Consider the following 25,578-nt stretch of genomic DNA (forward strand, 5'->3'; position numbering starts at 1 on the left):
GGTGCCGGCCCGGCGCGGGGCTGCGGCGGGAGCGGGCAGAGCCGGGCGCGGGGTCTGGCGGGACTCGCCCGGCGGGATGGGACGGGGCCGCGCTGCTGTTGTGGCGGCTCCGCAGGTGGCGGAGCGTGGTGCGGGGTGTGCGCGGGCAGGACGGGGAGAGCTGACAATTCGGGACTTAAGCCGTGTCAACAACAGGTAGATTTAGGGAAATGAGTTGGTGGCTGCTTTCCTTTCCGCTGAGCCCTGCTTTGGAGCCGTAGCTGGCTGACCCGGCTGCTCCTCATGATTAAACGACGCAGTTCTTCAGTGCTTCACTTTCCTGTGTTCGCTGCGTGGCAGAGAAGATTAAAAGCTGTGTGTCGTGATCATGTTCTAATAAGCAATGTTTGCCCGTGAGAAGAAACATGAATTTCAGAGAGGACGTGGTTTGCTGTGCAGAAGGGCACAAACCTGCTGGCTATACACAGCTGTGTGTTCTTATAGACAAAAATCCCAGCAAAACCCCACAGCATAGAATACAAATTTATAACCTATTTATGCTTGCACTGTACTTTTATTTTTATTGTACTTTTATTTTTATTATTTATTTTATTTTAAACAGAATGAAAGTATACTTTAGTACTGGAGTGAGACTTCAAGTGAATAAATTAACTCTAAAAACTTAGTTAAAAAGTAGCAATTATCTCTCTGTTAGAATCACTCTTGTTTCATTCAATGCAAAAGTAATAATTGATATAATTTTTTAATAGTAAAGACAAAAACCTCGACTTAAATGTAAAGAAAGTGAGCAGATCTATTCTGCCTTTATTCCTTCAAGCTACAGTTCAGGGGTCAGCCTTCAGTTTTTGCAGGAAGAAAGAGAACAAGAGGAAGAGGAGCAAGACAAGGCTGGCTACAGCAGCTGTGTCTGTTCAATGTGTAACTCCAGCAGGAGGGTAATGCCACATGCCACTCTTGTAACAGCTAAGTACAAGTGGTGTGTTGGAGATATAGGCAGTGTCTTATGTGAGGAAATCACTTAATGTTTCATTATTCAGTCAGCTGAGTTCAATATAGATATGTACTAAAGTATAGAATAGGAAAGCTCATCCATAGGTGTTGTTTTTTATTTTTAGTGTTGGATTTTGGGTTTAACTACTTGAGTGAACAAGGAAGATTTATTATATGTGTTTTGTCTTCCATTATCAGTGTCTTGCAGTTGTCTGTTCTTGTCCTGCAGTGTAATCCTGGTCAGAGGTGTAACATGGTCTTACCTCTTGTGACCATGGGCTTGGTACCTTGATCTGTTTTCAGGCCTATTCCTTCTAGGTGGTGTAGTCAGCTAGAGACAAACGTTTCTCCTTTCATCCTCCTCCCTCCCCTTGATCTTCTAGAACAGTCTGTCAGTGTTTACTCTTTTTTGTCTTTTCCATGCCTAGATTTCTTTGAAGCTTCTGATTCTCACTGGAAAAACTTCTGCCTTTCACTGGTCCTTCCTTTGGGTAAAACAGTTACCTTTTTTCTTTCTTACTGCTTTGTCTTTTGAGGAAGTTACAGATGAAATTCAAATGTTTCACTTTGTTACAACTGAGAAACCTTTGACACCCAGCAAATGCTTTCAGAGTTTTATAACATCAGTTTGAAATAAATGCAAAAGATAAAGAGAGGAATAGAAGCCTCTAGAAATATATGAAAGGAACACTTTAGTACTACCACCTCAGCTGACAAAAAGTTGTTTGTGTCAGTGCAGCATTGCCAAAGCTCAAGTACTCTAAGTGAAAGTAGCCACAGATGTAAAACCTTCAGGCTATTTTTGGTTGAAAAAACTATGGCAGCAGACTGTTGATTTAAGAATGCATTTTCTTTTCCGATGACTAAGGTCAGATTTTTTTAGCTTAGAAAAAGGAATTAAGATTTTTTTGTTTCTCTCAGATGTTATTCAGATGTTTGATTCTCTTCATACCTCTCTGATTTGGCAACATGCTTTGCTGTTTCTCTGTAAGAGCACACATCACCTTTCCTGTCCCGGAAGTTGCACATTGATTAGTTTGTTCTTTCTGACCTACGTGGCTTACAGTTAGCTTAGAGAAGTGGGTAGTAGTAGAAGTACTGGAAGTAGTCTCTTGTTTAGCTTACAAATAATTGCTCTCTAGATATTTTGTTTGAATTCTACCACAACAAGAGATGGGATTTTTCAGCTGGTAGTGTCTGTTGAGCTGTATTCACCTAAAGTGTCATGATAACTAGTGCCAGTAGTAAAATATGTTATTAGAGCTGCTGCTCCATTTTCATTTCCACATTTTTTCCAAAGCAAGGTGTCTTCTCTTTGTGTGGTCTCAAGGTAGCTTGCCTCAGACTCAGTCCTCTTCTAGGCTTTTCAGTGTAGGCCAATGGGGTCAAGAGAGTGTCCTCACAGAACTTGCTTACTAGTTTGAGAGTTCAGGACACAAACAAAAACGTCTTGCAGACATAATTTGTGGGCAAGAGCTTCCAAGATGAATAAATATCCATAGACAGATGACTTTATGTTCTCTCTGACCAAGTATTTAAACGCTTTTTGCTGTGGTACAAGACAGAACCCACGGTCAGGTTTGGGATATAGCAATCCACTTTTCTGGTGTTTGTGTTGAAAAAGCTGGCATCAGTAGTTAGTTTCACTGTGGATTTTTGTCACACCTATCTATGCTAGGATGGCATCAAGGCAACTATAATAGAACTTTAGCTAAAGTGATTTATGGCCTTGTCATCATTGGTGGTGCATTTAAATAATAATAGCAGAAGATCTCTATATTGCCATAGAATGGAAGTTACTGTTGATTTGGGGAAAAATAAGTACCTATACTACATGTAGATCAAGGCTTACTGACCTCTCCTCTGTAATTCCTGCAGGTATCTTTGTGGATCCTGCCTGTTTATCAGGTGTGTATTATTCTGGTGATGACCATATCACAATCTTTACCTGAGCCTGTTCCTAGCCCTGGGATTCTCCTGTCTCAGGACACATATCAGAATATGATGAGACCTAGTGTCTTGTGTCAAGGCTAAGGAACCATATTACAACATTGTGCAGAGACTAGCTCAAGGTGCAGGGAGGGCCTTAGGTGCATTTTTAGGTTATTATTGTACCAGTTGTCTGTACAGATTATTGTGTAAAATTCTTTTAATTTAATTAATTAATTCAATTTAAGTTGAAAAAGAGCTGAGTGTATTGTTTTTCTTAGCAATAATACGGTAGTCTCTCAGAAATCTTGTGTGACTGCAGAGTTCAGGAAGTCTCAAAGTGGTGTTTAGTCCTATAACATTGCCTGTGCAGCAAGTATGAGTGATGTGTAGGCTAAATTGATAACTGGTAAGTGAAAACTACATTCAAATCAAGTCTGAGAAGACATCCATAAGCAGCTTATCTTACAGAACTTGTATTATTGTATACAGATGAATAACGTATACTGATATACCCGTACTAATCTATTCTGGATTTTGGACTCATATAAAAGAATAAAAATAATGTAATGGCTTGTGGACTGTTTATTTTGATTCTAGATCAAAATAAGGGTCTCACCTGAACATGCATGGCACACACTTAAAGTCCAATTAAAAAAAAAAAAAAAGTGGAGGGTTTGTTTGTAATAGTGTCTTGCATCAGAAATATATGCTCTTTATGTAGTCTTATGATGAAAGTTAATTTTTAGTGAATTTTATGACTAAGCAAGGGGAAAACAGCATCGCTTTGAATCATCCTCTGTCACTATCTGACAGGTAATGCTTTGAACTTGAGCTTTATCCTCTAACCACTTTTTCACATGGCTTGGTTTAACTTTTATGGGACAATATCTCTGCACTATGTTAAATGTTGTTTCTGGAAATACATTTTCTGCAATGATTCTGGTAGGTAAATAGACCAGCACCAAGGAATGCTTCATTTTGTCTCTATTATTTTCTTTGAACTTTATTAAAAGACAAAGCAGAAACATACAGCCACTACCATGCTTACCATTTTCTTTTTCCTAAACAGCTGTTATTTGAATAAGATCTCATCTGTGTTTTTTCCTCACCTCTCTCTTTGGCCACCATTATTTGAAGCATACTCTCATCTCATGTGTGTTAACTGCTTTTATGAACTCACCAATTGCACTGCATCAAAGACAGGTGGCCATAAGTAGTTGGCTTGCTTTTTTATTTTTTTTGCCTCTTTTATTTTTTTATTTTTGGGTTCCTGCATCCTTCCAGCGTATCATTAAGTGCTCTGGCAATTGGTACTGCTAAAGATTCTTGTTGGATTCATGCTTTCAAGGTGTCTACACAATGTATCAGATGCTTCAGCATAAATATCACAAGTGGTGGTTGTTCCTGTATGGGGTGTTATTTCATCTGAGTTAGCCAATAATTTGACAGTAGTACCACTTGGCCAAAATAGGAATGACAATAGGGCAGAGCGGTAGTGGCAGGAAATTAGGACAAAATACATGGCAGAAACACTAGAGTTCTCTGATCTGTGTGGTGAGCTTTACTCCAGGGTTCTGCTGAAGCAGCCCTTGCCCTACTGTCAGGCAGCTCTTCCTTCAGTTAGCCCTGAGTCCCCACTGGGCTGTAGGTGCCATGCTCCACAGATACACTCTACACACGTTTTCCAGCTACAGCTTTGCTGTATGCCTTGCCATAGTGAAGTAGCTGAAATCAATTAGTCACATGCAGTGTGAATACATGTGTTTTGATGTTGCATGTCCTTAGTAGCTAGTGTGTTTTCATGAGCTCATTTGGGAGCTTTTTGACCTTTGTTCCTTGTGCAACAACGAACAGGACTTCTGTTTGTAGAAGTATTGGAAGCAGTCTGGTCAGGTACTTCAGGAAATGTTTGTCTGTCTAAAATGTGAATAGTGGTAATTAAGGTTGTGCATAATTTTGGAGTACTCATTTTTTGACCTCTGAGCACTGAAAAACTATGGGCACAGTGACTTTTACTAGCATTTGTATGAGTTTTACATCAGAGGAGATTGAGAGCTGAGTGAAGAAATCCACAGAAGGAATCAATTTTTCTGGTTTTGAAACATGTTGAGTTATTTAAAAACAAATTCCTATTAACAACACTCAGTAACTTCACAATCTAAAAACCTTTGTATGTCATTGAAATGATCTTGAATGCAAATAATGAAAATCTAGGATTACTTCTGCTGAGTTTCTAGTACTTTGCAAAGGAGAAGCAGCTGCCTTTGTGTATATAATTACAGGCCAGTAACAATTCTTTGTTTTCCTAATGTTCACAGAGTGTATTTTTTTTTTTTTTTTTTTTTTTTTTTTTTTTGCTGCCACATTTTGTGTAAAGTTCTGGCAAAGCAGCAGTCAAGCAGAAGTTATTAGCCTCCTTCAATTACAGTCTTTAAATCTGGTGTGAAATGTTGAACAAAATATATTTTACAGAATACATAGTCTACGAAACAGTAACTTAACTATAATTGAGTACATCCTTCTGCTACCTAGAGTCATTGTCTAACTTAATGGTATAAACTAACAGAGAGAGGTTTTCTAGTTTGTTCTTACTTAAAACTTTTCTTTGTCTGACACATTAAGTTTTGTCTTGTTTGAATGAAAATAACCATTATTAAAATTTCTACTCTTAATGGCAGATAAGTTGTGCTTCACTTTTGTACTGCTAGACAGTATTATCATATTATATTATATTATATTAGATCTATTATTTAAATAAAGATTCAGCATAGGGTAGGGAGGAGAATCAATAGATGAACACAAAATGTATCAGTAACAGTAGTAGTGAATATTTTTCAGTTTAATTGACTTTAAACTGAAAATTTCTGGATCTCTTTTTCCTTGCCTTCAGGTCAGTGATGATGGTGTCAAAACTAGTCCCTAACAATATGCCTTATATTTGTCTCTGTAAATGGCATGAAACATAAGTCTAGTGTAATAGTACATTAAACATTCTGTTATTGCTTCCTCTGGTGATAAAGCAAAACATGAAAGTCTGTCAACGTCTTAAAATCTATTTGTCAGGCTGTTGCATCTTTGGATCAGAACTTTTTTGTTCTCTTAAGAGAACAGACTTTTGTAGCTATTTAATTCAGAAGATTTCCAGTGCCTCTGTAAAGCGAGTTTTCTTAGAATAGTACTTTAAAGGTAGGAAATTACTAACAAGGTTTCTTATGTTCTTTTCATTGTCACAAATGCATATAAACCCTCTTCATGGATCAGCAAAGCCTTCAAACCTTGATTTGTCCTTTAACCGATACATCGTATGCTTGTTTTTTGTTCTGTATCCTGCCTTGCAAAGAGAATACATGCTAAAACAGTGTACTCAAATATTAAGCTTTGATGGTACATTGGGTTACATTTTTAACTTTTACCTGCTTGTTTTGTCTGTGCAGGAGGTGAACGTTTAATTGCAAATTTAGTGTGTTCTGTTCACTGTATAGTGCTCTGATAGTGAACAAAGAATGCCTCCTGGTGTTACCATCTTGATAAGCTGGCATCTCATCAGAGTCTATATCAAGATTTTGGCAAAGATAGCTCATGATTTCTAGAGATACACCTGGATATAGTCACTGACAAGACTGGTGCAGACAACTATTATGATGAAAATGAGTCTTTGTTTCCTCACTGCTTACTGTAGTGAATGTGTATAGGCAATCATCTCAAATTACGCATCCTTTGGTGAGTTCTGTCTATTGTGGTGCTCCACTTTCTTCACCACAGTTCTTTGGTACACCAGAGCCTCTTATACAGGACACTGGCAGCTACTTTGTGGTCTCCTTTTTCTTCATGTGGGTGAGAAAGGGAATGGGTTCTGGCTTGTTTTGAACCCAGCACTCAGTGGTTGTTGGCTGAGTCTGGATGCAAATAACCAAATTCCAGCTAACATAACATCAGAAGTCTCTAATCTGGATTTCTCCTCTGCCTGCCTGTTTCTATGAGATCTCATCTGTGACCCTGTCATACTTGCTCTTCAACTATTTGAGCTAGATGTCTTTTTCCTGATGAAGTGATCACTAGTGGTTTGTTGAAAGCCACTGTATTTAGAGAAGGAGCGTGCATTCACTCAGGAAATGAAAATTCCAACTAGCATATTTTGTGCAATGTACAGTGTTTAGATAGGAGAAACTGAACACTCTCTACTTCCTCAGAATGAAACATGTTGGACTCTCATTGTGCTACTGGGCTTCCCTCCATGTGTTGGGTGTCACTGTGCTCCTTTCTAGAGTCCTTGCTGCAAATCAGACTAGTGTCAGGAGCAAACAGAGAAGGACAAGCTGAGGGCAGTGGTAAAGCAGACAGCTCTGGAGTATTTGGGGCATGAAAACTGCTGAGGGCTTCCAAATGACTGAAGCATAAGGAGCTATTTGTGTGGCTGATTCGTGTGGTGAGAGTGGCAGTTTTCTCAGGGCAGCTAACAGGTGTGGACACTTCTTGTTCCAAATGGAAGGAAGGTGTGTGGATCTGTGTTGCCTTCGCATGAGAAAATTTCGTTGGTTGAGTCCAACCCTGTTTAATCACAGGGGTGGTGAACAGGTGTGCTGCTCATGTGATGACATTTTCCTACCAAAGCAGCTGTAGCTACTTTCAGTAGATTTACTGGCACTTTGCACTTCTTGTAGAAGTGCTTCCTATACTGTGAAGTAACAGAAGGATTGGTTTTATTGCTTAAAAAAAAAGAGAAAAATTATTTACACATTCACCAATATATAAAGACAGAGAGAAATGAAAGAAAGAAACTTATGCCAAAGTTATTACAAACTTTTTAACTGGTTGTGTAAACCAAGCGATCTGCATTACTTTTAGTGTCCTTATGTTAAAACAAGCATGTAGATTAACAGAGCATCCTTTAATGTTGTTCAGTTGTGCTATACTTCATGTATCTCCAATTTTTGATGCAGTTAGGCATTTCTCAAAGTCTTGGATCAAGGTTGCTTTTCTGAGAAGTCTTGATGCTGGGAAGTCAGGTATAGTTCTGCTAACATTTATGACTAGTGTACCTACTAAAATTTTGCTATTCAGTTTCTACAAAGCCATGCAGAACCAAACATTTCAGACAGAATTGGTTAATGTAAAATTGGTGCATCTCCATTCAGGTTAAAAAAACTTAAAAAAAAATCTCTCTGCTAACCCTCGGATGTGTGGAAAAATTGAAAATTTAATTTAAAAGAATACTGTTGGAATATGGTTTTAGTAATGGCAAGAATCTCTGTGTTTTGTCTTTTAATTAGACCTGTTTAGTGTCCTTGTAACATGCTTCTAATCTGTTTTTTTCTGGTGAGATAAGGTCTGTTACTAGCAATTAATAAGATAAACCAGCTTTAGGGTAACTTCAGTTTGGTACTGTTTTGCCTTGATATTTGAAGACAGCTGCCTTGCTTTAAAAATGTTGAAACGAAATATATTTTCATTTGTTAAATTCATTGTTTTGAAGAGTTTGCAGTGTTTTCCATATTCAGCTCATATTTTAAAATAATTTTACTATTGAACAGGCACTATCTATTTAAAATGAATAAGAACAAAAGGTGAATGTGCAATGAAAATAGACCTAGCTTTTGCATAACTGGGATCCATGTGGAATTTTCACCTTGAGAATGGATTCCTGACATGAATTATTTTGATACTGAATGAAGGCTGGGATCCATTTCTAGTCTGAGACACTGCTGTTTCTTAAAATTAATTCTCATGGATCTGGCATTTCACAACAACAAAAAAATACCAACCAAACAAACAAACAAAAAAACCCCAAAAAAACAAAAAAAACCCAACCTTTTTTATGATCACAAAAATTTGATTTCCTGGGGTTTTAACTTGGGTATTGCATGAGGTCTTGGTTACGTGTTCTTAACTGTAGCTTTTTTATTTCATGTTTTGCATTCAAGTTGAGCTGGCACACAGCATGTTTAAAAGCTTTAGAAGACAGGCATGATGTATCTCACAGTCTCCTGAAAAGAAAGCAGACTTTTCTATATTAGTGTCTTCTGTTAGGCTGCACAATGGGAGGTCTTTGTAAGGATTTCTTTCCAAATAACAGAAGATCTACCTCCAAAGTTAAAGTAACATACTTTAACAGACTTCTGAAAATAAGTGGACTAGGTAGGCTGAAATCTTGCAGCTTACAAATTATTGCTGGGTGTATGCAGCAACATATGAAGTTGTTGATGTTTGAAGGTCATCTGGTAACAAATGGCTATTTGTAGACAGAGAACTTGATTTACAAAGAAAAATATTTTGTCAAATAATAAACAATAAATTGGTAGAATTGTTTTAGATTTTTCAAGGTTTTTCATATAGTTAAATGAAAGATATGTCTTAAATACAATAATATAATCTTAATAAATGAAATATAATGTGACCTCCAAATTTGGAGGACATTTATATCTGTCTTCTAGAGACTGGCAGTATATGCCAGTGGAAGGATCAATCAAACCCTTCTCTTATGAGGTTTTTATGGTTTTTTTGTTTGTTTGTTTTCCTGGAGACCATATAATTGGCTAGATGATATAAACCAGATTGGTGGTGTATTCTCTGATCAGGTAGTTCATAGGCTATTGCTAAACAATGTGAAACTCTTTTTGTGGAAGAAGGTGTAAAATGCTTCTACAGCTTACATGAATGAAAAAAAAAAATAAACAGTTGTCTGATTTTACAGTTGTAGGACAATGTTGATAGTGGTGGGATAGGTGTGAGCAGTACTTTAGCTGCTTACACACTTGATATCTCTGAACAGTACTCATATGCAATGAAGCTGGGAATGATTTGTATGGATGGCACTTGTACTGTAATTTCCTATTAATATAAAGATCAGAGCCTCTGTTGGGCAGCCCAAAAAGCTCCTATCAAGTATTGTTTTAAATATCTTATTTTTAGATTGGGTGGCATAATAGGCTATTAGGCTTCATGTAGAGAAGCCCTTCTTACTTTCAAAACCTTACAGATATTGCAAGGGAAAACGCTAATTTTACATAGAAATGTGTACACAGTATCTTTAACATAGCATTTGAAAGATTTTAGTCTAGTTGTTTCTTTTGTGCCACCAGGTGGCATGGGACTACAGTCTGTTTAATTTTTTTTTTCTTTCCGTTATCTGCATATTGATTTCTTCTTGTTTTCAGTTCATCAGTTTTACAAGTTTCTAGAATTTATCTTTAAACTGTTGGGATTCTAGGATGTTGCTCCTACATCTCATTTATCTTAATCTGGTTCTGTCATCAAAATATATTTTTGTCTTTTTTGGAAACAGCAGCTGTCTGCCTGTGTTGCATTTTAAAACCTGTTTCTGTTTTCAGGATGTATCAATCTAAGAAGCAGAAATAACAAGCAGTGCATCAGCACTTAACACAGCCCATAAAACACAGAGACAAACTAATAGCGTTAAAGAAATACTAAAACATATTGTCTGAAAGTTACAAAGAACTTCCATAAAGGTAGAATTATAGTAATGACAGTTTAGAATCCAAAAACATGGTTGGTAACTCTTGGTAAGGGTTTGGTTTTCTTTTTTTATTTTTTTCATTCCTGAGGACTTTGCAAAACCAAGAGGATTTGAAAGAACGTACACCTCAATTTAGAAAGGAGACCTAATCCTTTACAAATGACAGTTGCTGAAGAGAAAAAGGAAAATATTTCAAGTATATTACTGTTGAAAGGGAAAAAAGTGTCATGTATAGATGTTGTTTCTAATATTATGCTACAGTCCTAAGAAAATAAGCCAGTGGTGCTGGGAAAAAGTCATTAAAATCATAAGTCACAGAGTAGCTGTCTGCAGAATCAATGGTATATGTGTTGAATGTAGTGGTAAAATGTAGATGCCTGAAACTGAAGCAGGTTTTGCGGTTATGACTGCTGCTTGTAAAAATATCTAATCATGTGTTGTATATTTTCAGATATGAATTCAACTTTAAGAATAGAAAGTGACTGTTTTTTTTTTCTTTTTGTTCTCTTGTCACTTCTTGTTACATTTAAGTCATTCTGAGGAAATAAAGAAATTACTGTTAATAATGATAGATATCCCTAAGGTCATATTAAATAATCTGGTCTTTTTGATTCTGTAAAAGCAAGCACATTTGTGCCTGATAAAAAGAATCCCTCAAATAATTTGGAAGGAGTGGCTAGTACATGAGAGGGTGGTAGCATTTTGGGGTGTCTTGATTGGCTGTGCTCCCTCCTGCATCCCAACAATACAGTGATTAGATACAGTGATTAAATTGCTTTGCAGGATCTCTCTCTTCCTTCCAAGTTGCACTGGAAGATCTGTTGACTTCTTTCAATTCACACTGGTGTTGTTCTGCAGCCTTCCTCTTGTGGAGCTCTCTAGAATATCTACAAAATCCTGTTGTTTGGCAATTGGAGATTACCTTCTGACTGAAAGTGCCATTAGCTTGATCTCTCTTTTACAGGATTTTCTTGACAATTGTAATGGCCTAGTTATACAGATTATTCCTGTGATCAGGCTGTGAAGGGATCTCTTATGCCCATGAAGTTCTTGTGTTAATTTCTCTCCAACTTTCATTGAAAATCAGAAAAGTGGTATTTATATTTTACATGTGTAGGACAAAAAATCTGAAATATTTACAATATCCTCTTAATCCCATCATGATGTGACTGACTTGTAAAAAATCGCTTTCTTTTTTATGTTCTGATAAATGAAAATATCAGATTTTTGGAAATGAAAGATGTAAAAAAAGTTGAATTAGATATTATTGCTACTTGACAATGTGAGACTTTAGAGAGTATCTTTGTATCCCTGTCTAAATTTTGTGCTGTGAATTCAAGTTCACAGAGGAAAAATGTATCATACATTTTTCGCTTGTTATTTTTGTTACTTTCTCTTGTACTGAAAAGAGGAAGTTCTGTGTTTTGCATCAATTCCTTATTAGTTTGTCTTTATGTAAAATATAAAGTAAAGATATATTTGAATTTTCTCTATGCTCGCACACTATTGTGAATTTTTTTGTTGCTGTTGGGTTTTTTTAGGGTCTGTCAAGACCCAAGAATTTTTCTGAGAAATAATTAAACTTGACTTTTTTTTTTTTTCTCTCCCCCAGGGCCAGCTTTCAATATTGCAAGAAAAAATAGATCATTTAGAACGCCTGTTGGCAGAAAATAATGAGATTATTTCAAACATACGTGATTCTGTGATCAATCTGAGTGAATCAGTAAAGGATGGGCAAAAAAATCCAGAAGCTGTAAACTTCGGTCCAAGATCTGTTTCTGAGCTGTTCCCTTCTGCTTCAGTTTTGCTTGCAGTTGATTCTGAGGATTGTTTGTTTGCTTCAAAAAGTAGAAGTCACAGTTCAGGTGTACAGGTAAGCACTATGCCTTTCTAATTCTGCTGAAGTTTTAGCTGTCACTATGTGTTTAATTCTGAAAATGTCAAGTTGCTGCTAAAATCTTGGTACTAAGACATAATAGAATTGTTGAAGTGACTGCTGTGTTTAACAGATGTTATGAAAATGTTCCTTTATATCTTTATAAAAAGCTCTCTGAAAATTGAGTAATGATTATGAAGAGCCAACATTTGAGAAATCTTAAAAGTCTTTTGTAAAAAATAAAAAAATGCCATGGTGATTATTGTCCCACCATTTCTTTGGAAACAATTTGAGAGTTTCTTTCAGTTTCCCAAAGACTTCTAAAACCGATGAAAAATAAACGGGAAATAGTGGATAGGCTTGGTTTGAATAGATTTTACTTTTAGGGATGTATGTAGATGAAGGTGGATGGGGAGGTAAACAATGTTCAAGAGTTAGTAATTTCAAAAAAATCGTGGGTCCTGTGTTCCCTTTTGAATGTCATTTCTGTATTTCAGCATTTCCTGTGTGTCTCCAGTTTGTATAGACACTTTGATCAGAAAGGAAGAACATATACCATGTTGACTGCTTGGCATAAACTGTGGAGGTTGAAGTTTTTAAAGTCAAACATTTCAAGTTGAATTTATTTTGCTTTCTGGTGATGCTTCTGAGTTCATGGACTCTTATATATTCAGTTTTAATGGAGTGATTCAGGAGCACTGAGAATACTCTGTGAAGTTTGTGATCTGTACTGTTTTTGTGAGTCTTGTGGGAGTATTATAAATATTCATAGTACTCTAAAGCAAAGATTAAATTTTGAAGTCCAGCTTTCTCATTTTAGAATTTGAAGTATTTCTATTGCAGGAGAAAGACAGTGGACTTCAGACCAATAAATACACATATTAGAACAATTGTAATCTCTGATGTATCGTGCTTAATACTTTTAAACTCTTCAGGGATAGGCACTAACTTAATGTCTTTTATAGAGAAAGTAGACTTTTTAAAGGCAATGTCTGAACACCTCTTTGTGTGTCTGATATGTGTTAAGACTTCTGTGCAGGGAAGTGAAACATCTGGAGCTGTGGTTACTGGCTTTCAAGTTAGTGGATTATTAACAGGTTATTCATTGTACAATCTGTTACCATGTTAGGTGATGTACTTTGTTATGTGCATTAAAAATAAGTTTTAGTAAATGAATTTTGAGATAAAATATGTTGTCTTAAATTCTTGGGCATGTTAACCTGTTATGACTGGAAGGTAAAACATGTTTTCTAAAACTGGTCTTTGTTTTTTGCTTCACCCATGCAGAATATAAGAATATACACCTGCTGTCACCCAACTACCTACTACCTATCTAGTGGGAGTCTGTTGTAGTGACACTGCTTTTGGATAATTTTCTTTACTTTTATGTACATTTGCATGTACATAAGAAGCAAACGTACTGTTCCCCTACTCATGTTTTCCTTTCTTCCTTGTGCAGGGAGGAGGGCTTTAATGTTCTCTATGTCTTTGCATTGCACTCCCTGCTCAGCAGGTTATTCACTGCCATCATTAAGACACTTTAATAGTGCTTCTGTACACAGTTTCCCATCCTGTGAGTCTGAACTGCATTTTTCAGTTATGGAATCTAAGACCTTGACTTTAGCAGAATTCCTCCAGCACCATGTTAACAAGCTGATCTAAATCACTGATCTAAATAGTAAAACTAAAAACAGTTTTACTGTTTAATACTTTACCAACCCTGATGTATTCTGCATGCTCAGTTAATTTATTTGACACATTTTCAATAGTTATTCTGAACACTTTCTGAAAGAAACATGTATTAATTGCTGCTGTTTGTAAACATTAACTTAAATCCACATGTTTTTACATTACTTCTCCCGTGTTTGTGTCTCAGGTGGATGTATGAGGGACTGGAAAGTAGTAAGAGCTAATATAGGTGAGATTAAGTGTTTGGATTTAAAAAAAACCCAAAAACAACAAAAAACCACTTTACAGAATGAAGGCAAAATAGTCTTCACTGAATAAATCATGGAAGTTGATTATAGTCTCCCATAATGGAGAAACCATTGTAAGAAGGTATTCAAATATCAATTAAAAAACCTTGTGATGATACAGTGAGAAATATTGCTAGATTTGCTACTCAAAGGCATGTGATTTCATAAAACAGAAAAACCAAGTTGCTAACAACATGAGACCAAAGGATTCTCATATGGGACATCTGAAGGATGTTTGTTTCATGGAGGAATTATAAATCAAGAAACTGTTTACTTGCTACTTTTGCTGTTTGTAAGTTGGTAGAAAGCTGAAACAACTGGAAACTGAAAATAAAGCTGACTTGAGAATGCTATAATTTAAGTCAGGTAAAAGACTAATGTGTGCTTTTTCCCCAAAAGATAAATAATAGAGACAGGTAATAAACACACAAAAATGAAGATGACTGGATTAAATATGGATATGACCTGATGCTTTTTCAGTTTAGTAGTTCAAGAATTATCTGGCACTTGTGCTCAGAGGAGATGGAATTCTCAATAGCCATCATGCTGAGCTGCTAGGTCGTTTAAATAATACAGTGAGATGTCTCCTCCTCTTGTCCATTTCAACTGCTAAAGCATCTAACATCAGGCTTAGCAATGTTACTGTTTTCGAAAATGAGACATGAGTCACTCTTTGAAAAGGTGGTTTGAAGAGACACAATATAAGCTTTTATTTCTTCTGAGCAGTAGTTTAGTATTCACTGTTAAGATGTTATGATGTTTTCATGAGATTTATATAATTTCAGCAGTTTGAGTCCTTCAGTACAGAGAAAGAATAAGCCCATATAGAAAAAAGACAACTGATGACCTTCCCATGTTTTAATAAAAAGGTTGTAGCAACATGGCTGTCTTCTGAAGCAGACACAATGAAGACAGACAACATCCTTTTTGAATTTCTATCTGCCTACTGTTTATAAAAAGTCATTTTTTGCTATATCAGTATTTAATACTTAGATGTGAATCTAAAATATCTCCATAAAATACTTTATTTAACCTCTTTTGCCTTTTACTGACTGGCTTGGAATTTATTCTTCACTTGCAATCATTTAACTTGTTCAAGTGATTATGCAATTTGTAATTAATCCTTTGCACAATTCCTACTGAGGATGTCTTGTATGAAAGAGAAAAAAGATTTAACTTCTGTCTTTTAGATTTCTTTTCATAAGGGTATGGATTTCAGCCTGATCTGGCTTTAGTTGATTTCAGTGGAAGCTTTTGATTTTTTTTCTTGTCTTTTTTTTTTTTTTTTTTCTTTAACTGCTTTTAATTAACCTTTGAATCTGAATGGCTGAGGTTGCCAGGGAACTTTGGGTGTCATCTGATCCAACCACCTACTCAAGCAAGGCTACCAAGAGTCAGGTGTTATGGATCATGTCCAGGTGACTTTTCAGTATCTCCAAGGATGGCGATTGCACAACCTGACTGGGCAACCAGTGCTTGGTCACCCTCACAGGGAAAAAGCTTTTCCTAATATTCAGGAGGAACCTTCAGTGTGTGCCCATCACCTCTGATCCTGTCTCTGAGCACCTCTGGAAAGAGACTGGCTCCACCCTCTCTGCACTCTCTGCCTTTGGTTTCCTGGGTGCTCCTTCTTGTCATTCTTGAAGACAGGAGTGATGTTGCTTTCCTTCAGTCTTTGGGCATTTCTCCTAATCACCACAATCCTTCAAAGCCTTTTAAGTTTGGCCTTGCAATGACAAAAGTCAGCACTCATGGGTGCATCCCACCAGGGCCCATTGACTTAGATATGTCTGATTAGTTTAAGTATTCCTTGACCTGGCCCTGTTTCAAGAAGAGACAATCACTTCCCTGATTGTGCTGGCCTCATTGTCTCTGATACAGGCCAGGATGCCTTCAGAGAGGCACCCCAGCATACTGATTTCCCAGGAAGAATTTTGGGGATTTCTGTGTTATTGCGCCTTGTAGGTACTTCCTTGCATATCTACAGATGTTGGAGGTGGCCAGTTTTATTGATTTCTTATATTTTTTTGAAAATCATTCCATGTGACATCATTCCTGATGACTACTCCCTCACAGGGCTGCTGTTGATTCTCTCAGTCCTCTTTTATTCTTAGTCAGAAGCTCCTTAATAGTTCCACTGTTTTCCTGGCAAAGGTACCTCTGTTGTCCTTAGCTGGATTTCATCTCTCCCAAGCAGACACAGATCTGAAAACAGGGTCAGAGAACCCCAAACACCAACTCTGAGGCCAATTATTGATCTATACTAGCAGTGTCCTCCTCTTACACTTTTATCCCCCTCACTGGTGATTACCAGTGACCTTTTCACCTTGATTACTTACAGAATTATGCAGTCAGTTTTTATGCAGTCTGTGTTGCCTCCGGCAGTATCACTGATACCCACATGGAAGTATAACAAGGGATAGTAGCCATTGAGTTGGACAAGCTTCAGTAGTTGCTCTACAATACCCAGGATTTATACCTTTGCAAGGCAGCAAACATCTCTAGATGATGGGTCAGGGACACCAAGATCTATTTCCTGAATTGTGGTTTCTGTCTCTTGAGCTCATAGTCATATTAGCTTGGTTTGAAGTAGCTGTAAAGTTATAGATGTCAGGGAAAAAAAAACAATGAATGGTATGACCGTAAAAATCTTGAAGAGTGCAGAAAGTTGCTCGTTAAATTCAGACTACATACATAAGAAAAAACTCATAGGAATGTGTGGAATTCAATGAATTACTACTTTTTAATCAAATCTTGTTTTCATGGTTGGAATGTCCAAAGGGTTTATCAGTATTAAGGCCATTCATAGTTAACTGGCGAATTTATAAAGTAGGCACTCACATTTTCTTCAGAACATTGTATTGCAGAGAAAAAAGTATAGTTCTTCAAACTCAGGTTTTAGAAAATGATGTATTTAGAAAATATGAAATAATAAAATATCTATATTATAGATTATATAAAATATGTATGCTTTATTATTCATCTAATATATAAATCAGCCTAATAGTGTATTTAGAATATATGCTATTAGGTTAGCCAACTTCAGCACAACCTTAATTGGGCCGTTCAAGCTGACAGTACAGAATGAACAGATCTTCGAGTACTGCACCTGTGTTTTCCACTAATCAATATTGTCCGAAGTTTGAAGCAATCCTGGGGGACCAGTGGTGTGACAAGACCATCTCATACAGGCCATATAGATGACTGGTGTACATGGAATCCCTCACAGGTTTTAGGTGTCTAGTGCACGCTGCAGGCCCAGCTGAGGCTCTGCTAGATGTAGGGTTGCTGAGTTGTATTCCCTTCTTACATTACTTAATTTCCTTTATACCTTAAGCTAAATGCCTGTGGTGGATTGACCTTTTCGGGCTGTCAGATTCCAACCCATCCAAAGTTAACCCACTGCTCTTCCTTAAAGTACCAGAATCTGTGTCTTGATGATTAAGAGATAAGGAATGGTATGGCCAAAACTTGGATTGAACATTGCCAGAGTGAAACAACTGTGGGAATTCTTTTGTTGTTCTTATGAAGTGAAAGGGCAAGGAGTGGAGATTTACCTTATATGTGTGTGTGTGTAAAAAAATTCCCTTTCTCAGAATTTTTATGTCACTTTGATTTTAGTATGGGAAATGTTGGGGATTTTTTGTTAATGTAGATGAAGTTTGTGAAGACTATATGATTTATATATATATTTTTATTGACTGTTCTTAAGCAAGTATTTCACAGAGATGAGGCTGGAATGCTCTGGGTGGAGATGTCCAGGTGTTGGCAGTGAGGGTCTCCAGTATCTGTGAGGAGAGGCCAGTCCTGCCCTGTGCCAGACACCACCACAGCATACAGTCTCCATCAGCAAAGCACCTCTGGCAGAATGGGTTTTAAGAAAGGGTAAAATGCTGCCTGACAGTCTAAAGGCAAAAAACGGGGGACAAACCATCCTGTGAACACCATGGTCCTTGGTGAAGGAAGCAGAGAAGGCATTCTAGTCACTGGAGCAGGCTGGGAAGACCATAGTGGAGAAGGAGTTTCCCTGAAACCTGATCTTGCCAGAGTAGGTGGATATTTTCAGGAGAAACTGAAGCCTGTGGGGGAATTCACACTGGAGGAGTTCCTGATTTGCTGTGTCTTGTGGCTCTCATGCTGGAGAAGGCAAAACATGTGAGAAGGAGAGAACAACAGAGAGAAAACATTATGGACTTACCTCTCACTATCCAACTCTATTTTAAAAGGCAACAGATTAATTTAATGTTCCCAAAGTCAGGTCTGTTTTTCCTGTAACGAAAATTGGTAAGTGACCTCCCTGTTTTTATCTTCATCCATCATATTTTATATTTCTCCCCATGTTCTGTTGATGAGGAAAAATGAGAGATCAACTGGGTGGAGGCCAAAGTCAGCTATTGCAAGGCCTTAATTTCTTTAGTCAGATATTTGTTTCAGATGTCTGTAGTTTTTTTAAGTTTTCCTAACAGGACAGAAAGCACATTACCACTAGGAAGGTTTAACTCTTGTGGTGTTGAAGTAGTGAATGACTGCTATGGGAGTCCTTTTTTTGTGTAGATGAACTGGTTTTTGTAGAAAGTTTGTCAGGTGTACAGTTGTATTCTAACATGGGTTTGGAACTGATTAAAGTTTAGTTATTAAACTAGAGCGTCAGGAATTGATTGTCTGATGTCAATTCATGTTTGTATGTTGTCTTCTTTCTTAAAAGCAAACCAGAGACTTAAAAAAAATTGTTTTCCTGGATCTCATATTAGTAGATTCTCTTTGAAGCTATATGGTGTTCCCTAAGTTTCATAGGAGCTTGTTACAGTAATTCTAGAGCTGCTTTATTTATCTGTAACATTTTTATTTGCATGGACAAGTGAAATATATCCTTCCTTGTACAATTAGTGTACTGGGGAACAGGAAATGTACAAGAAGCTTTGTTGTAGCAATTGGCTGTAGTTATCAACATTTTTGTTGATGGCTTCTTTCAGTTTCTTTTTGTGATTTTGATGTTTGCCTCTGTCTCTCTCATGGTGTCATTCCTTCTTGCTCAGTTTATTTCCTTTGTTTACTGCATTCCCATGTTTACTGTACATGGTGGTATTCTGTGTAATCCTCTTCATACTCCCTTTCCCAATACCATTGTGAGCTGCTGCCATAATTTTTGTGACTTAAGGCACTTAATCCTACTGTTTATCTAATCAATGTCAGTTTTCTCAGAACAGAGCCTTCCAAATGCTCCCCTCCTGGCAGCTGTGTCTTGGGTGTCCTAGTGTGATTTGAAACTTGCTCTCATTTGTCAGTTTTCTATTCATTTGGCACATCATCCCTCCCTCTGTAATGAACAAGCTGTTCCATTTTAGGTGAAAACAGCTTTGTTTTTTAATAGCAGAACTGTTTCTGTGAATTCATGTTTTATATTCCTTTAATTTTTCTTTTTTAGATGCTGGATGTCTATGACATTCTTCCTTTTGATAATCCAGATGGTGGCGTTTGGAAACAAGGATTTGATATCACATACAATGAAAATGAATGGGACAGTGAACCACTTCAAGTTTTTGTTGTGCCTCACTCACATAATGATCCAGGTATTATATTAACTGAATTGATTTGAGGATCTAGAGACTTTTGAATTAGGAAATGCATTGCCATTTCTGTTAAGATTTGGGTTTTTTTGAAGCATACCAGTTAATACGTTAGACTTAAGTCTAGCAAGGCAGTGAAACAGTTGTATGATTTAAGTGTCATTGACTTCCAGTGACAACTGCTATGATACAAGTTGTGTGTCTACTGAATTTATTAACTGTAGCAGAACTTCATTGTTGATACTGAAAAGTGTGAATTTCTGGTAGCACATTCATTGCTGCATTAAATACCATCAATTCTTATTTTGATTTTTTGGACTGTCATAGATATTTAATCCTCAACTGTGCTAAAGAAATGTGCTTTTAGAAGATGTGACAATGGCAAATCTGAAATTTTTGACACTTTCTTCACTTTTTTTTGTGCACACCCTCAACCTATAGTGGGATAGTGAGAAGGCTGGATTTAAACAGAAATCTAGGTATATCTACATAATTTCATTTCCACCCTAGTGGGTTTACAGTAAACAAAATGGAGAAGTGTTCGTTTATTTTGGAATGACTTCTTGGTAAAATTTACCAAGAAGTGAATTATACTTCTACACTGTGGTCCTGATACATGTATACTGACGGTGAGTGCTGGTTGTTGTCATAGAAAGCCACAAGTTAAGTGATATTAAATTTTACTACTGTATATCTCTCTAAACTTTAATTTGTTGTATAAAGTACTGTGGATCTGAGTGAAGGTTTAAACATAAATGGCTTTTATTTGCACATATATAGCTTTTTCAAAGAAAATGAATGCTGGAATGTGGAATTACTATATTACTGTCCAGTTGTGACAGGTAAATTTATGTAGTATGGATATGGTAGAAATATTCAGAACAAATAATCACAGTATAGACCTAGATCTGCCTATTTGTTGAACTATCTTTGAACCTGCGTCCGTTTATTTCCTCTCTGGTTGTAGTTCTCCTAAAGACTTCCCTTGAAAGAAGCAGCTCTGGGACGTAATGAATCAAAGCAATCCTAAAGCAATATACAGAACTTCTCATTCTCTTGGGTCTACTAGAATGGGCTGTGGAGTTTATCTGTCTCCCTTTTTTCTGCTGAAGCTGTTGGGATCACATCCTAACTGGTACAGGGCTGTTGGCAGTCCCCTAGAGGCCAGTGGCCTGGTGTCACATCTGCCCTCCTGGAATGTCTGTACCTGAATTGAACAAACACCTTGTGCACAGTGTACGCTGAGGTAACTTTCAGGCACATGAGGTTTAGGAGCTGCAGGGAAATCTCCTGAGGTAACCTGTGAAGAGATTTGGTAATAACTTCACCAGTGTCTATTCAAGTAATGAATAGCAGGTTCTAGTGATTTCAATATACGTGAAAGATATTTACCAAGAAATGGGGTCAATAAAGGCATAACTATATTAGCTGCAGAAGCTTCAAATTCTCATTAGATTTTATGTTTTCTCATCTGAAGCTACTTCCTCTTTAACTTTTCATATAACCAGTTATGCTAGTGAGAATTTGTAGCTCAAAGGCAAAGAAAGGGCCTTGAAATAACTTTGTCTAGGGGGTGGCATCCCTGCCCATAGTTTGGGGCTAGAAATTGCATGGTCCTTTCCAGTCCAAGTCAGTCTGTGAATCTGTGAAACACAATCAGTAGGGAAGGTGGTGGGTTTAAGTTCCACCTTCTTTTTTGGAGGATGACTGAATGTGCCAGTGCTCTGAAACACTTAGTGATGCTAAATCTGGGTTAACTGCTTCTGTGTGAATTTAACCATGACCTGCAAACTTGGGATCTTTGTGCTTCTCTCTGCAGTAGCTAAAGCTTTTCCCTTTTGGGAAATGGATTGAGAGTGGGTCTCCGTCAGACTTTTGATCAGTGGTGGCACAATTGCTTTAGTTGCTGACAGTTGATAAATATTTGAGCACCTCAGTAGCATGTCTTAAACCATGGAGAGAAGTTTGGTTGTTGTGTGAGATTATAGCTATCACAAATAGGTGGCAGTTCTGTCAGGAGCAGATTAAGGAGCAAGCATATAACCTACTGTGCTGGCAGAGCTCTTATGTTGGCTCTCACCTGCTTCATATGTGGTGTTTTGTGGCTGCCTGAAGGGAGGAGGCAGCTGAAATGCAAAGGGGAGAACTTAGATCAGGGCTGGCAAGATTGTCAGCCAGCACAGATGGACTTGAAAGACGAATTTTGTATATGACTGGAGGGAGGGAAAGACACCTCTAGCATCTATTGATCTGTAGTAATTTTGGTAATGACTGCTCATTAAATTATTTAAGAATTGAGACTTGTGAGCTTTCTAAAATACGTGTGTACCAGTATCTCACTGCTGAATATGGTGATTACAGACCTAGTATAAGTGGCTCTTAAGAGGAATTGAAAGTGACTGAAGTTGATTTTTCTCTTGCTTCTCAACCCACATGCAAGTGTATGGGCACAAAGGTCAGAACTAAACACTCCTTTTTAACACTTTATCAATTATCTATGGCATTGGTAATTTTGCCGTACTACCACTCACATTAATCACCTTTTATTATTTAAGACAGTCTCCATTTCTCAGGAGGAAATCTATATAGAACTAAGTCAGTGTTAGGATATAAGAAAACTTAACCATAAAATTTAGTGCTGTTAATACATCATGGAGTTTCATGTACATTTTCTGTTGACCGGGTCTGGATATGTTTTTCTGGTGACTTCTTCACCAGAACAGAGATTGCTTAAACTGTTGTCTGACTCACCAAGATACAAGAAATGGGCAGCTCACAAGTTTTTCTTGATAAGCTGAATGAGGGAAATTAGAGCTTTATTCTGGCTTATTTTTCAGTATTTCTGTGTTTGCAGAAGAGGTGCAGTTCCTTTGGAAATCAACAGGACTGTTACAGAAAGGACACTTTTGACTGCTCGTCAGTAGAAATTTCCTTTCCATCTTAGCTATGATGAGCAGCAGATTTGATATGTACAAAGGCAAAAATAGATCTTGCATAGGACTTAAAATGTAAGAAGTCTAATTATAGTTTTGGTAGTACCTCATAGATCATGGCGGATTTTACTTTTTGTGAAATGTGCAATCATTCGAGTTTTTAGTTTTGCTTATGAAATTAAGCCTGATAAGTCAAGTCATTCTTGTTTTACCTTGAGCAGAGATCTTTTAGAAGTTAGGGTATGCTGTTGGAAAAATAAATAAACACTGTCTTACTTTTTTAATTTCAGTGTACTTTCATCTGCCTAAATTTCTTTATTTTGGTACATATTTTGCAGGAACAAGAAGCTCACCTGTCTAATTCCTTTTGAATCAGAATGAATGCTCTAACACAAGAATGTTTCAGGGGACTTTCTTTCTCTGATTTGACTATGTGAAATAGAAAAATGAGAAGCAATCTTATACAGCTTTTAGTTTTAATTTGAGATTGCCTTGCCATTGGTTTTTTCAAGTTTTATTTCACAGTCTTGGCTGTGAGTCATTCATCGTTGTTGAAAAGATACTTTTTTGTGAAATTAGCACTGAAGTGTTATGTCAGAAACATCCATGAAATATTAACTTGTATGTCAGTTCTGTATTTTACATCACGGAATGATGCAGTACTTCTAAATTAAACAAAAAAAAATTATGTGTGTATTGTCTACTTTAAAATAAGGGACTTTTTAAAGTGCTGAATCTATAAAGGAACTAATGCCAAATTATTTTCATGGGTAATCGTAGTTACTAAAATGTAAGTTAAAACTTAGCTTTCAGATTTATTTCTGGTATTTGCCTTATTGTTATTGCCTTAGTGTGTTCAATTAAACACACATGCACACCATGCTTAAGTTCTTTAGAGCTCTTCTTTTAGAGGTAAGAAGTCATGGCTACATGTGCTTTTGTTTGTTTCGGCTTCTGCTTGCTTGTTTGTATTTTTTTATGAAAACCTTTTACTGTTGCATTTTGTGGAGCTTGAATGTAATTAAGAACAAGGATATTCTCACAGTTTATGACACCTTTTTTTTACTTCTTCAGCTATCAAAATAGTCACTTAACTGTGTCATCTCACAGGAGGTTGTTAGTTGAGAATCAAGCATAAATGTAAGAAAAGAAGAAAAAAAAATTACTGATAATTTTTACTAACTTGGCTGTACATTTTAAAGACCAAGAAGTGACGTTCCACTAATATATTTGTGAAGAGAATGCTTTTATTTTCTGGGAAGCTGTATAGTGCTTGCTGAAATTTATTGGTTTTATTTAATACTGACATAAAATAAATAAATTGCTCAAGTTTCTTGTGTTGCGGGAAGTGTCGCTGATGGGTGAATTTTAGAATCAGTGAAATTAATCATAATCTTCTGAAAAGTAAATCAGAGATGCAAACTTCTATCAAAAATGCATTAGTCTAATATATACTGGCAAAATATTTCAGAAATTCATGAGATGATCTGCCTCTTACTAAAACAGACTTCATCAGAAACAAGAAATTTTTAAAGGCACATTTCCTCTTAAACATTGGAGGGTGACTAGTGGAAGTAAGCAACTGAAAAGCCTATTTTGTTTTATTTCAACAGTTATTTTAAACCAAAAGACAAAAATGCAAATGTAAAAAACCACCCCAGGAGTCTTGCAGGTATATGTAAGCAGTACCTAAATACTTTTGCAAGAAATGGATTTGTGATCCTTGTCATGATCAAATCGTTAAGTGCTCTTGCTTAATAAAGTTACTTTTTGAATAACGCTAATTGGTCAACTTCTGTTCTGATTTTATCCAGAAAGTTTCCCTGTATCTCTACATCCGTGTTAACCATGCTGAGACACAAGACTACCTTTCTCTAGTGCAAGGAGCTGATAGAGCTTCAAGAAAGAATTTGAACTTGAAAGTGTAGATGGGAATAGTGGCAAATCAGTTAATAAAATGTTTCAGGATTTTTTGCAGAGCAATGAGTTGTGTTGATATTCAGATATGAGTCTTGGAGTCTGCTGTCAAACCAAGTAAATTTACACTACAGTGTGGGAAAAAATTGATTAAACAAACAGCTGCATAACGATGATAAATCTCATGGAGATGGGGGGATACAGCAAGTTTCCACACTTTTGAGGACAAGTGTGAGAGAGAGAATCAAAAGGCAAGCAGCTCAGCAGTGTGTACCCTCTGTTATCACATAGGCTGGTAGAAAATGAAAGTATCTGGCAAAGTCCTCAATATGTATTAAGTCAAGCTGAGCATAATAATATGAAAGACAATACTATTTTTTCTCTTGTTTACAGGGTTGTTACACATTGGAATGGTGGAGTCACCATCCCTAGAGGTGTTAAAAGAAAAACTGCATGTGGCACTCAGTGTCATGGTATGATTTATAATGTGGTGGTTAGTCAGAGGTTGGACTTGATAATTTCAGATGTCTTTACAACCTCAGTGATTCTGTGATCTTGTGATTTTTATGTTGACAAAGGACTTTATGTACATTTAAACCACCAAGCATTATTTTGCTGTTAATAGCATATTTAGTCTTGGTAGTTGCAGCTTTAAACTATTGCAATTTTTCCATGTGTAAACTGTCTTTGTATTGAAAGTTTCCTGTTCAGAATGCACTGGTAAACCTTTTCTTTCAGGCTAGGAACAAATTCTTAGTTTGTGGATAAGCACAAAATGAACTTGAGTTGAAGATTCTTATGTTGTATTAGGGACTGAGATGTGAAATAATACTATAGCTAGCAACTGTACATTGATTTATCCATTATTTTGTTTAGCTTTTGATTTTCTTTTTAAGTATTTTAATTTTTATTT

General features: G+C 36.7%; 1 protein-coding gene across 3 annotated transcripts in view; it reads left to right on the forward strand.

Annotated features, from left to right (window-relative positions):
* MAN2A1 (mannosidase alpha class 2A member 1) overlaps positions 1 to 25,578 on the forward strand; it is a 104,802-nt gene that overhangs the window by 1,310 nt on the left and 77,914 nt on the right. Inside the window, exons 2-4 of one of the 3 annotated variants that reach the window (XM_041468341.1) lie at positions 2,869 to 2,898; positions 12,009 to 12,269; positions 19,674 to 19,818. In XM_041468341.1, coding sequence (XP_041324275.1) covers positions 2,869 to 2,898; positions 12,009 to 12,269; positions 19,674 to 19,818 — 436 coding nt within the window. Of the gene's footprint in view, positions 1 to 46; positions 196 to 2,868; positions 2,899 to 12,008; positions 12,270 to 19,673; positions 19,819 to 25,578 lie in introns of those variants that run through there. The other 2 variants (XM_041468343.1, XM_041468342.1) reach the window with 2 other exon arrangements.

Source organism: Pyrgilauda ruficollis, unplaced genomic scaffold (assembly GCF_017590135.1).
Source record: "Pyrgilauda ruficollis isolate IOZ18807 unplaced genomic scaffold, ASM1759013v1 scaffold218, whole genome shotgun sequence".
In the NCBI taxonomy this organism is placed as follows: domain Eukaryota; kingdom Metazoa; phylum Chordata; class Aves; order Passeriformes; family Passeridae; genus Pyrgilauda; species Pyrgilauda ruficollis.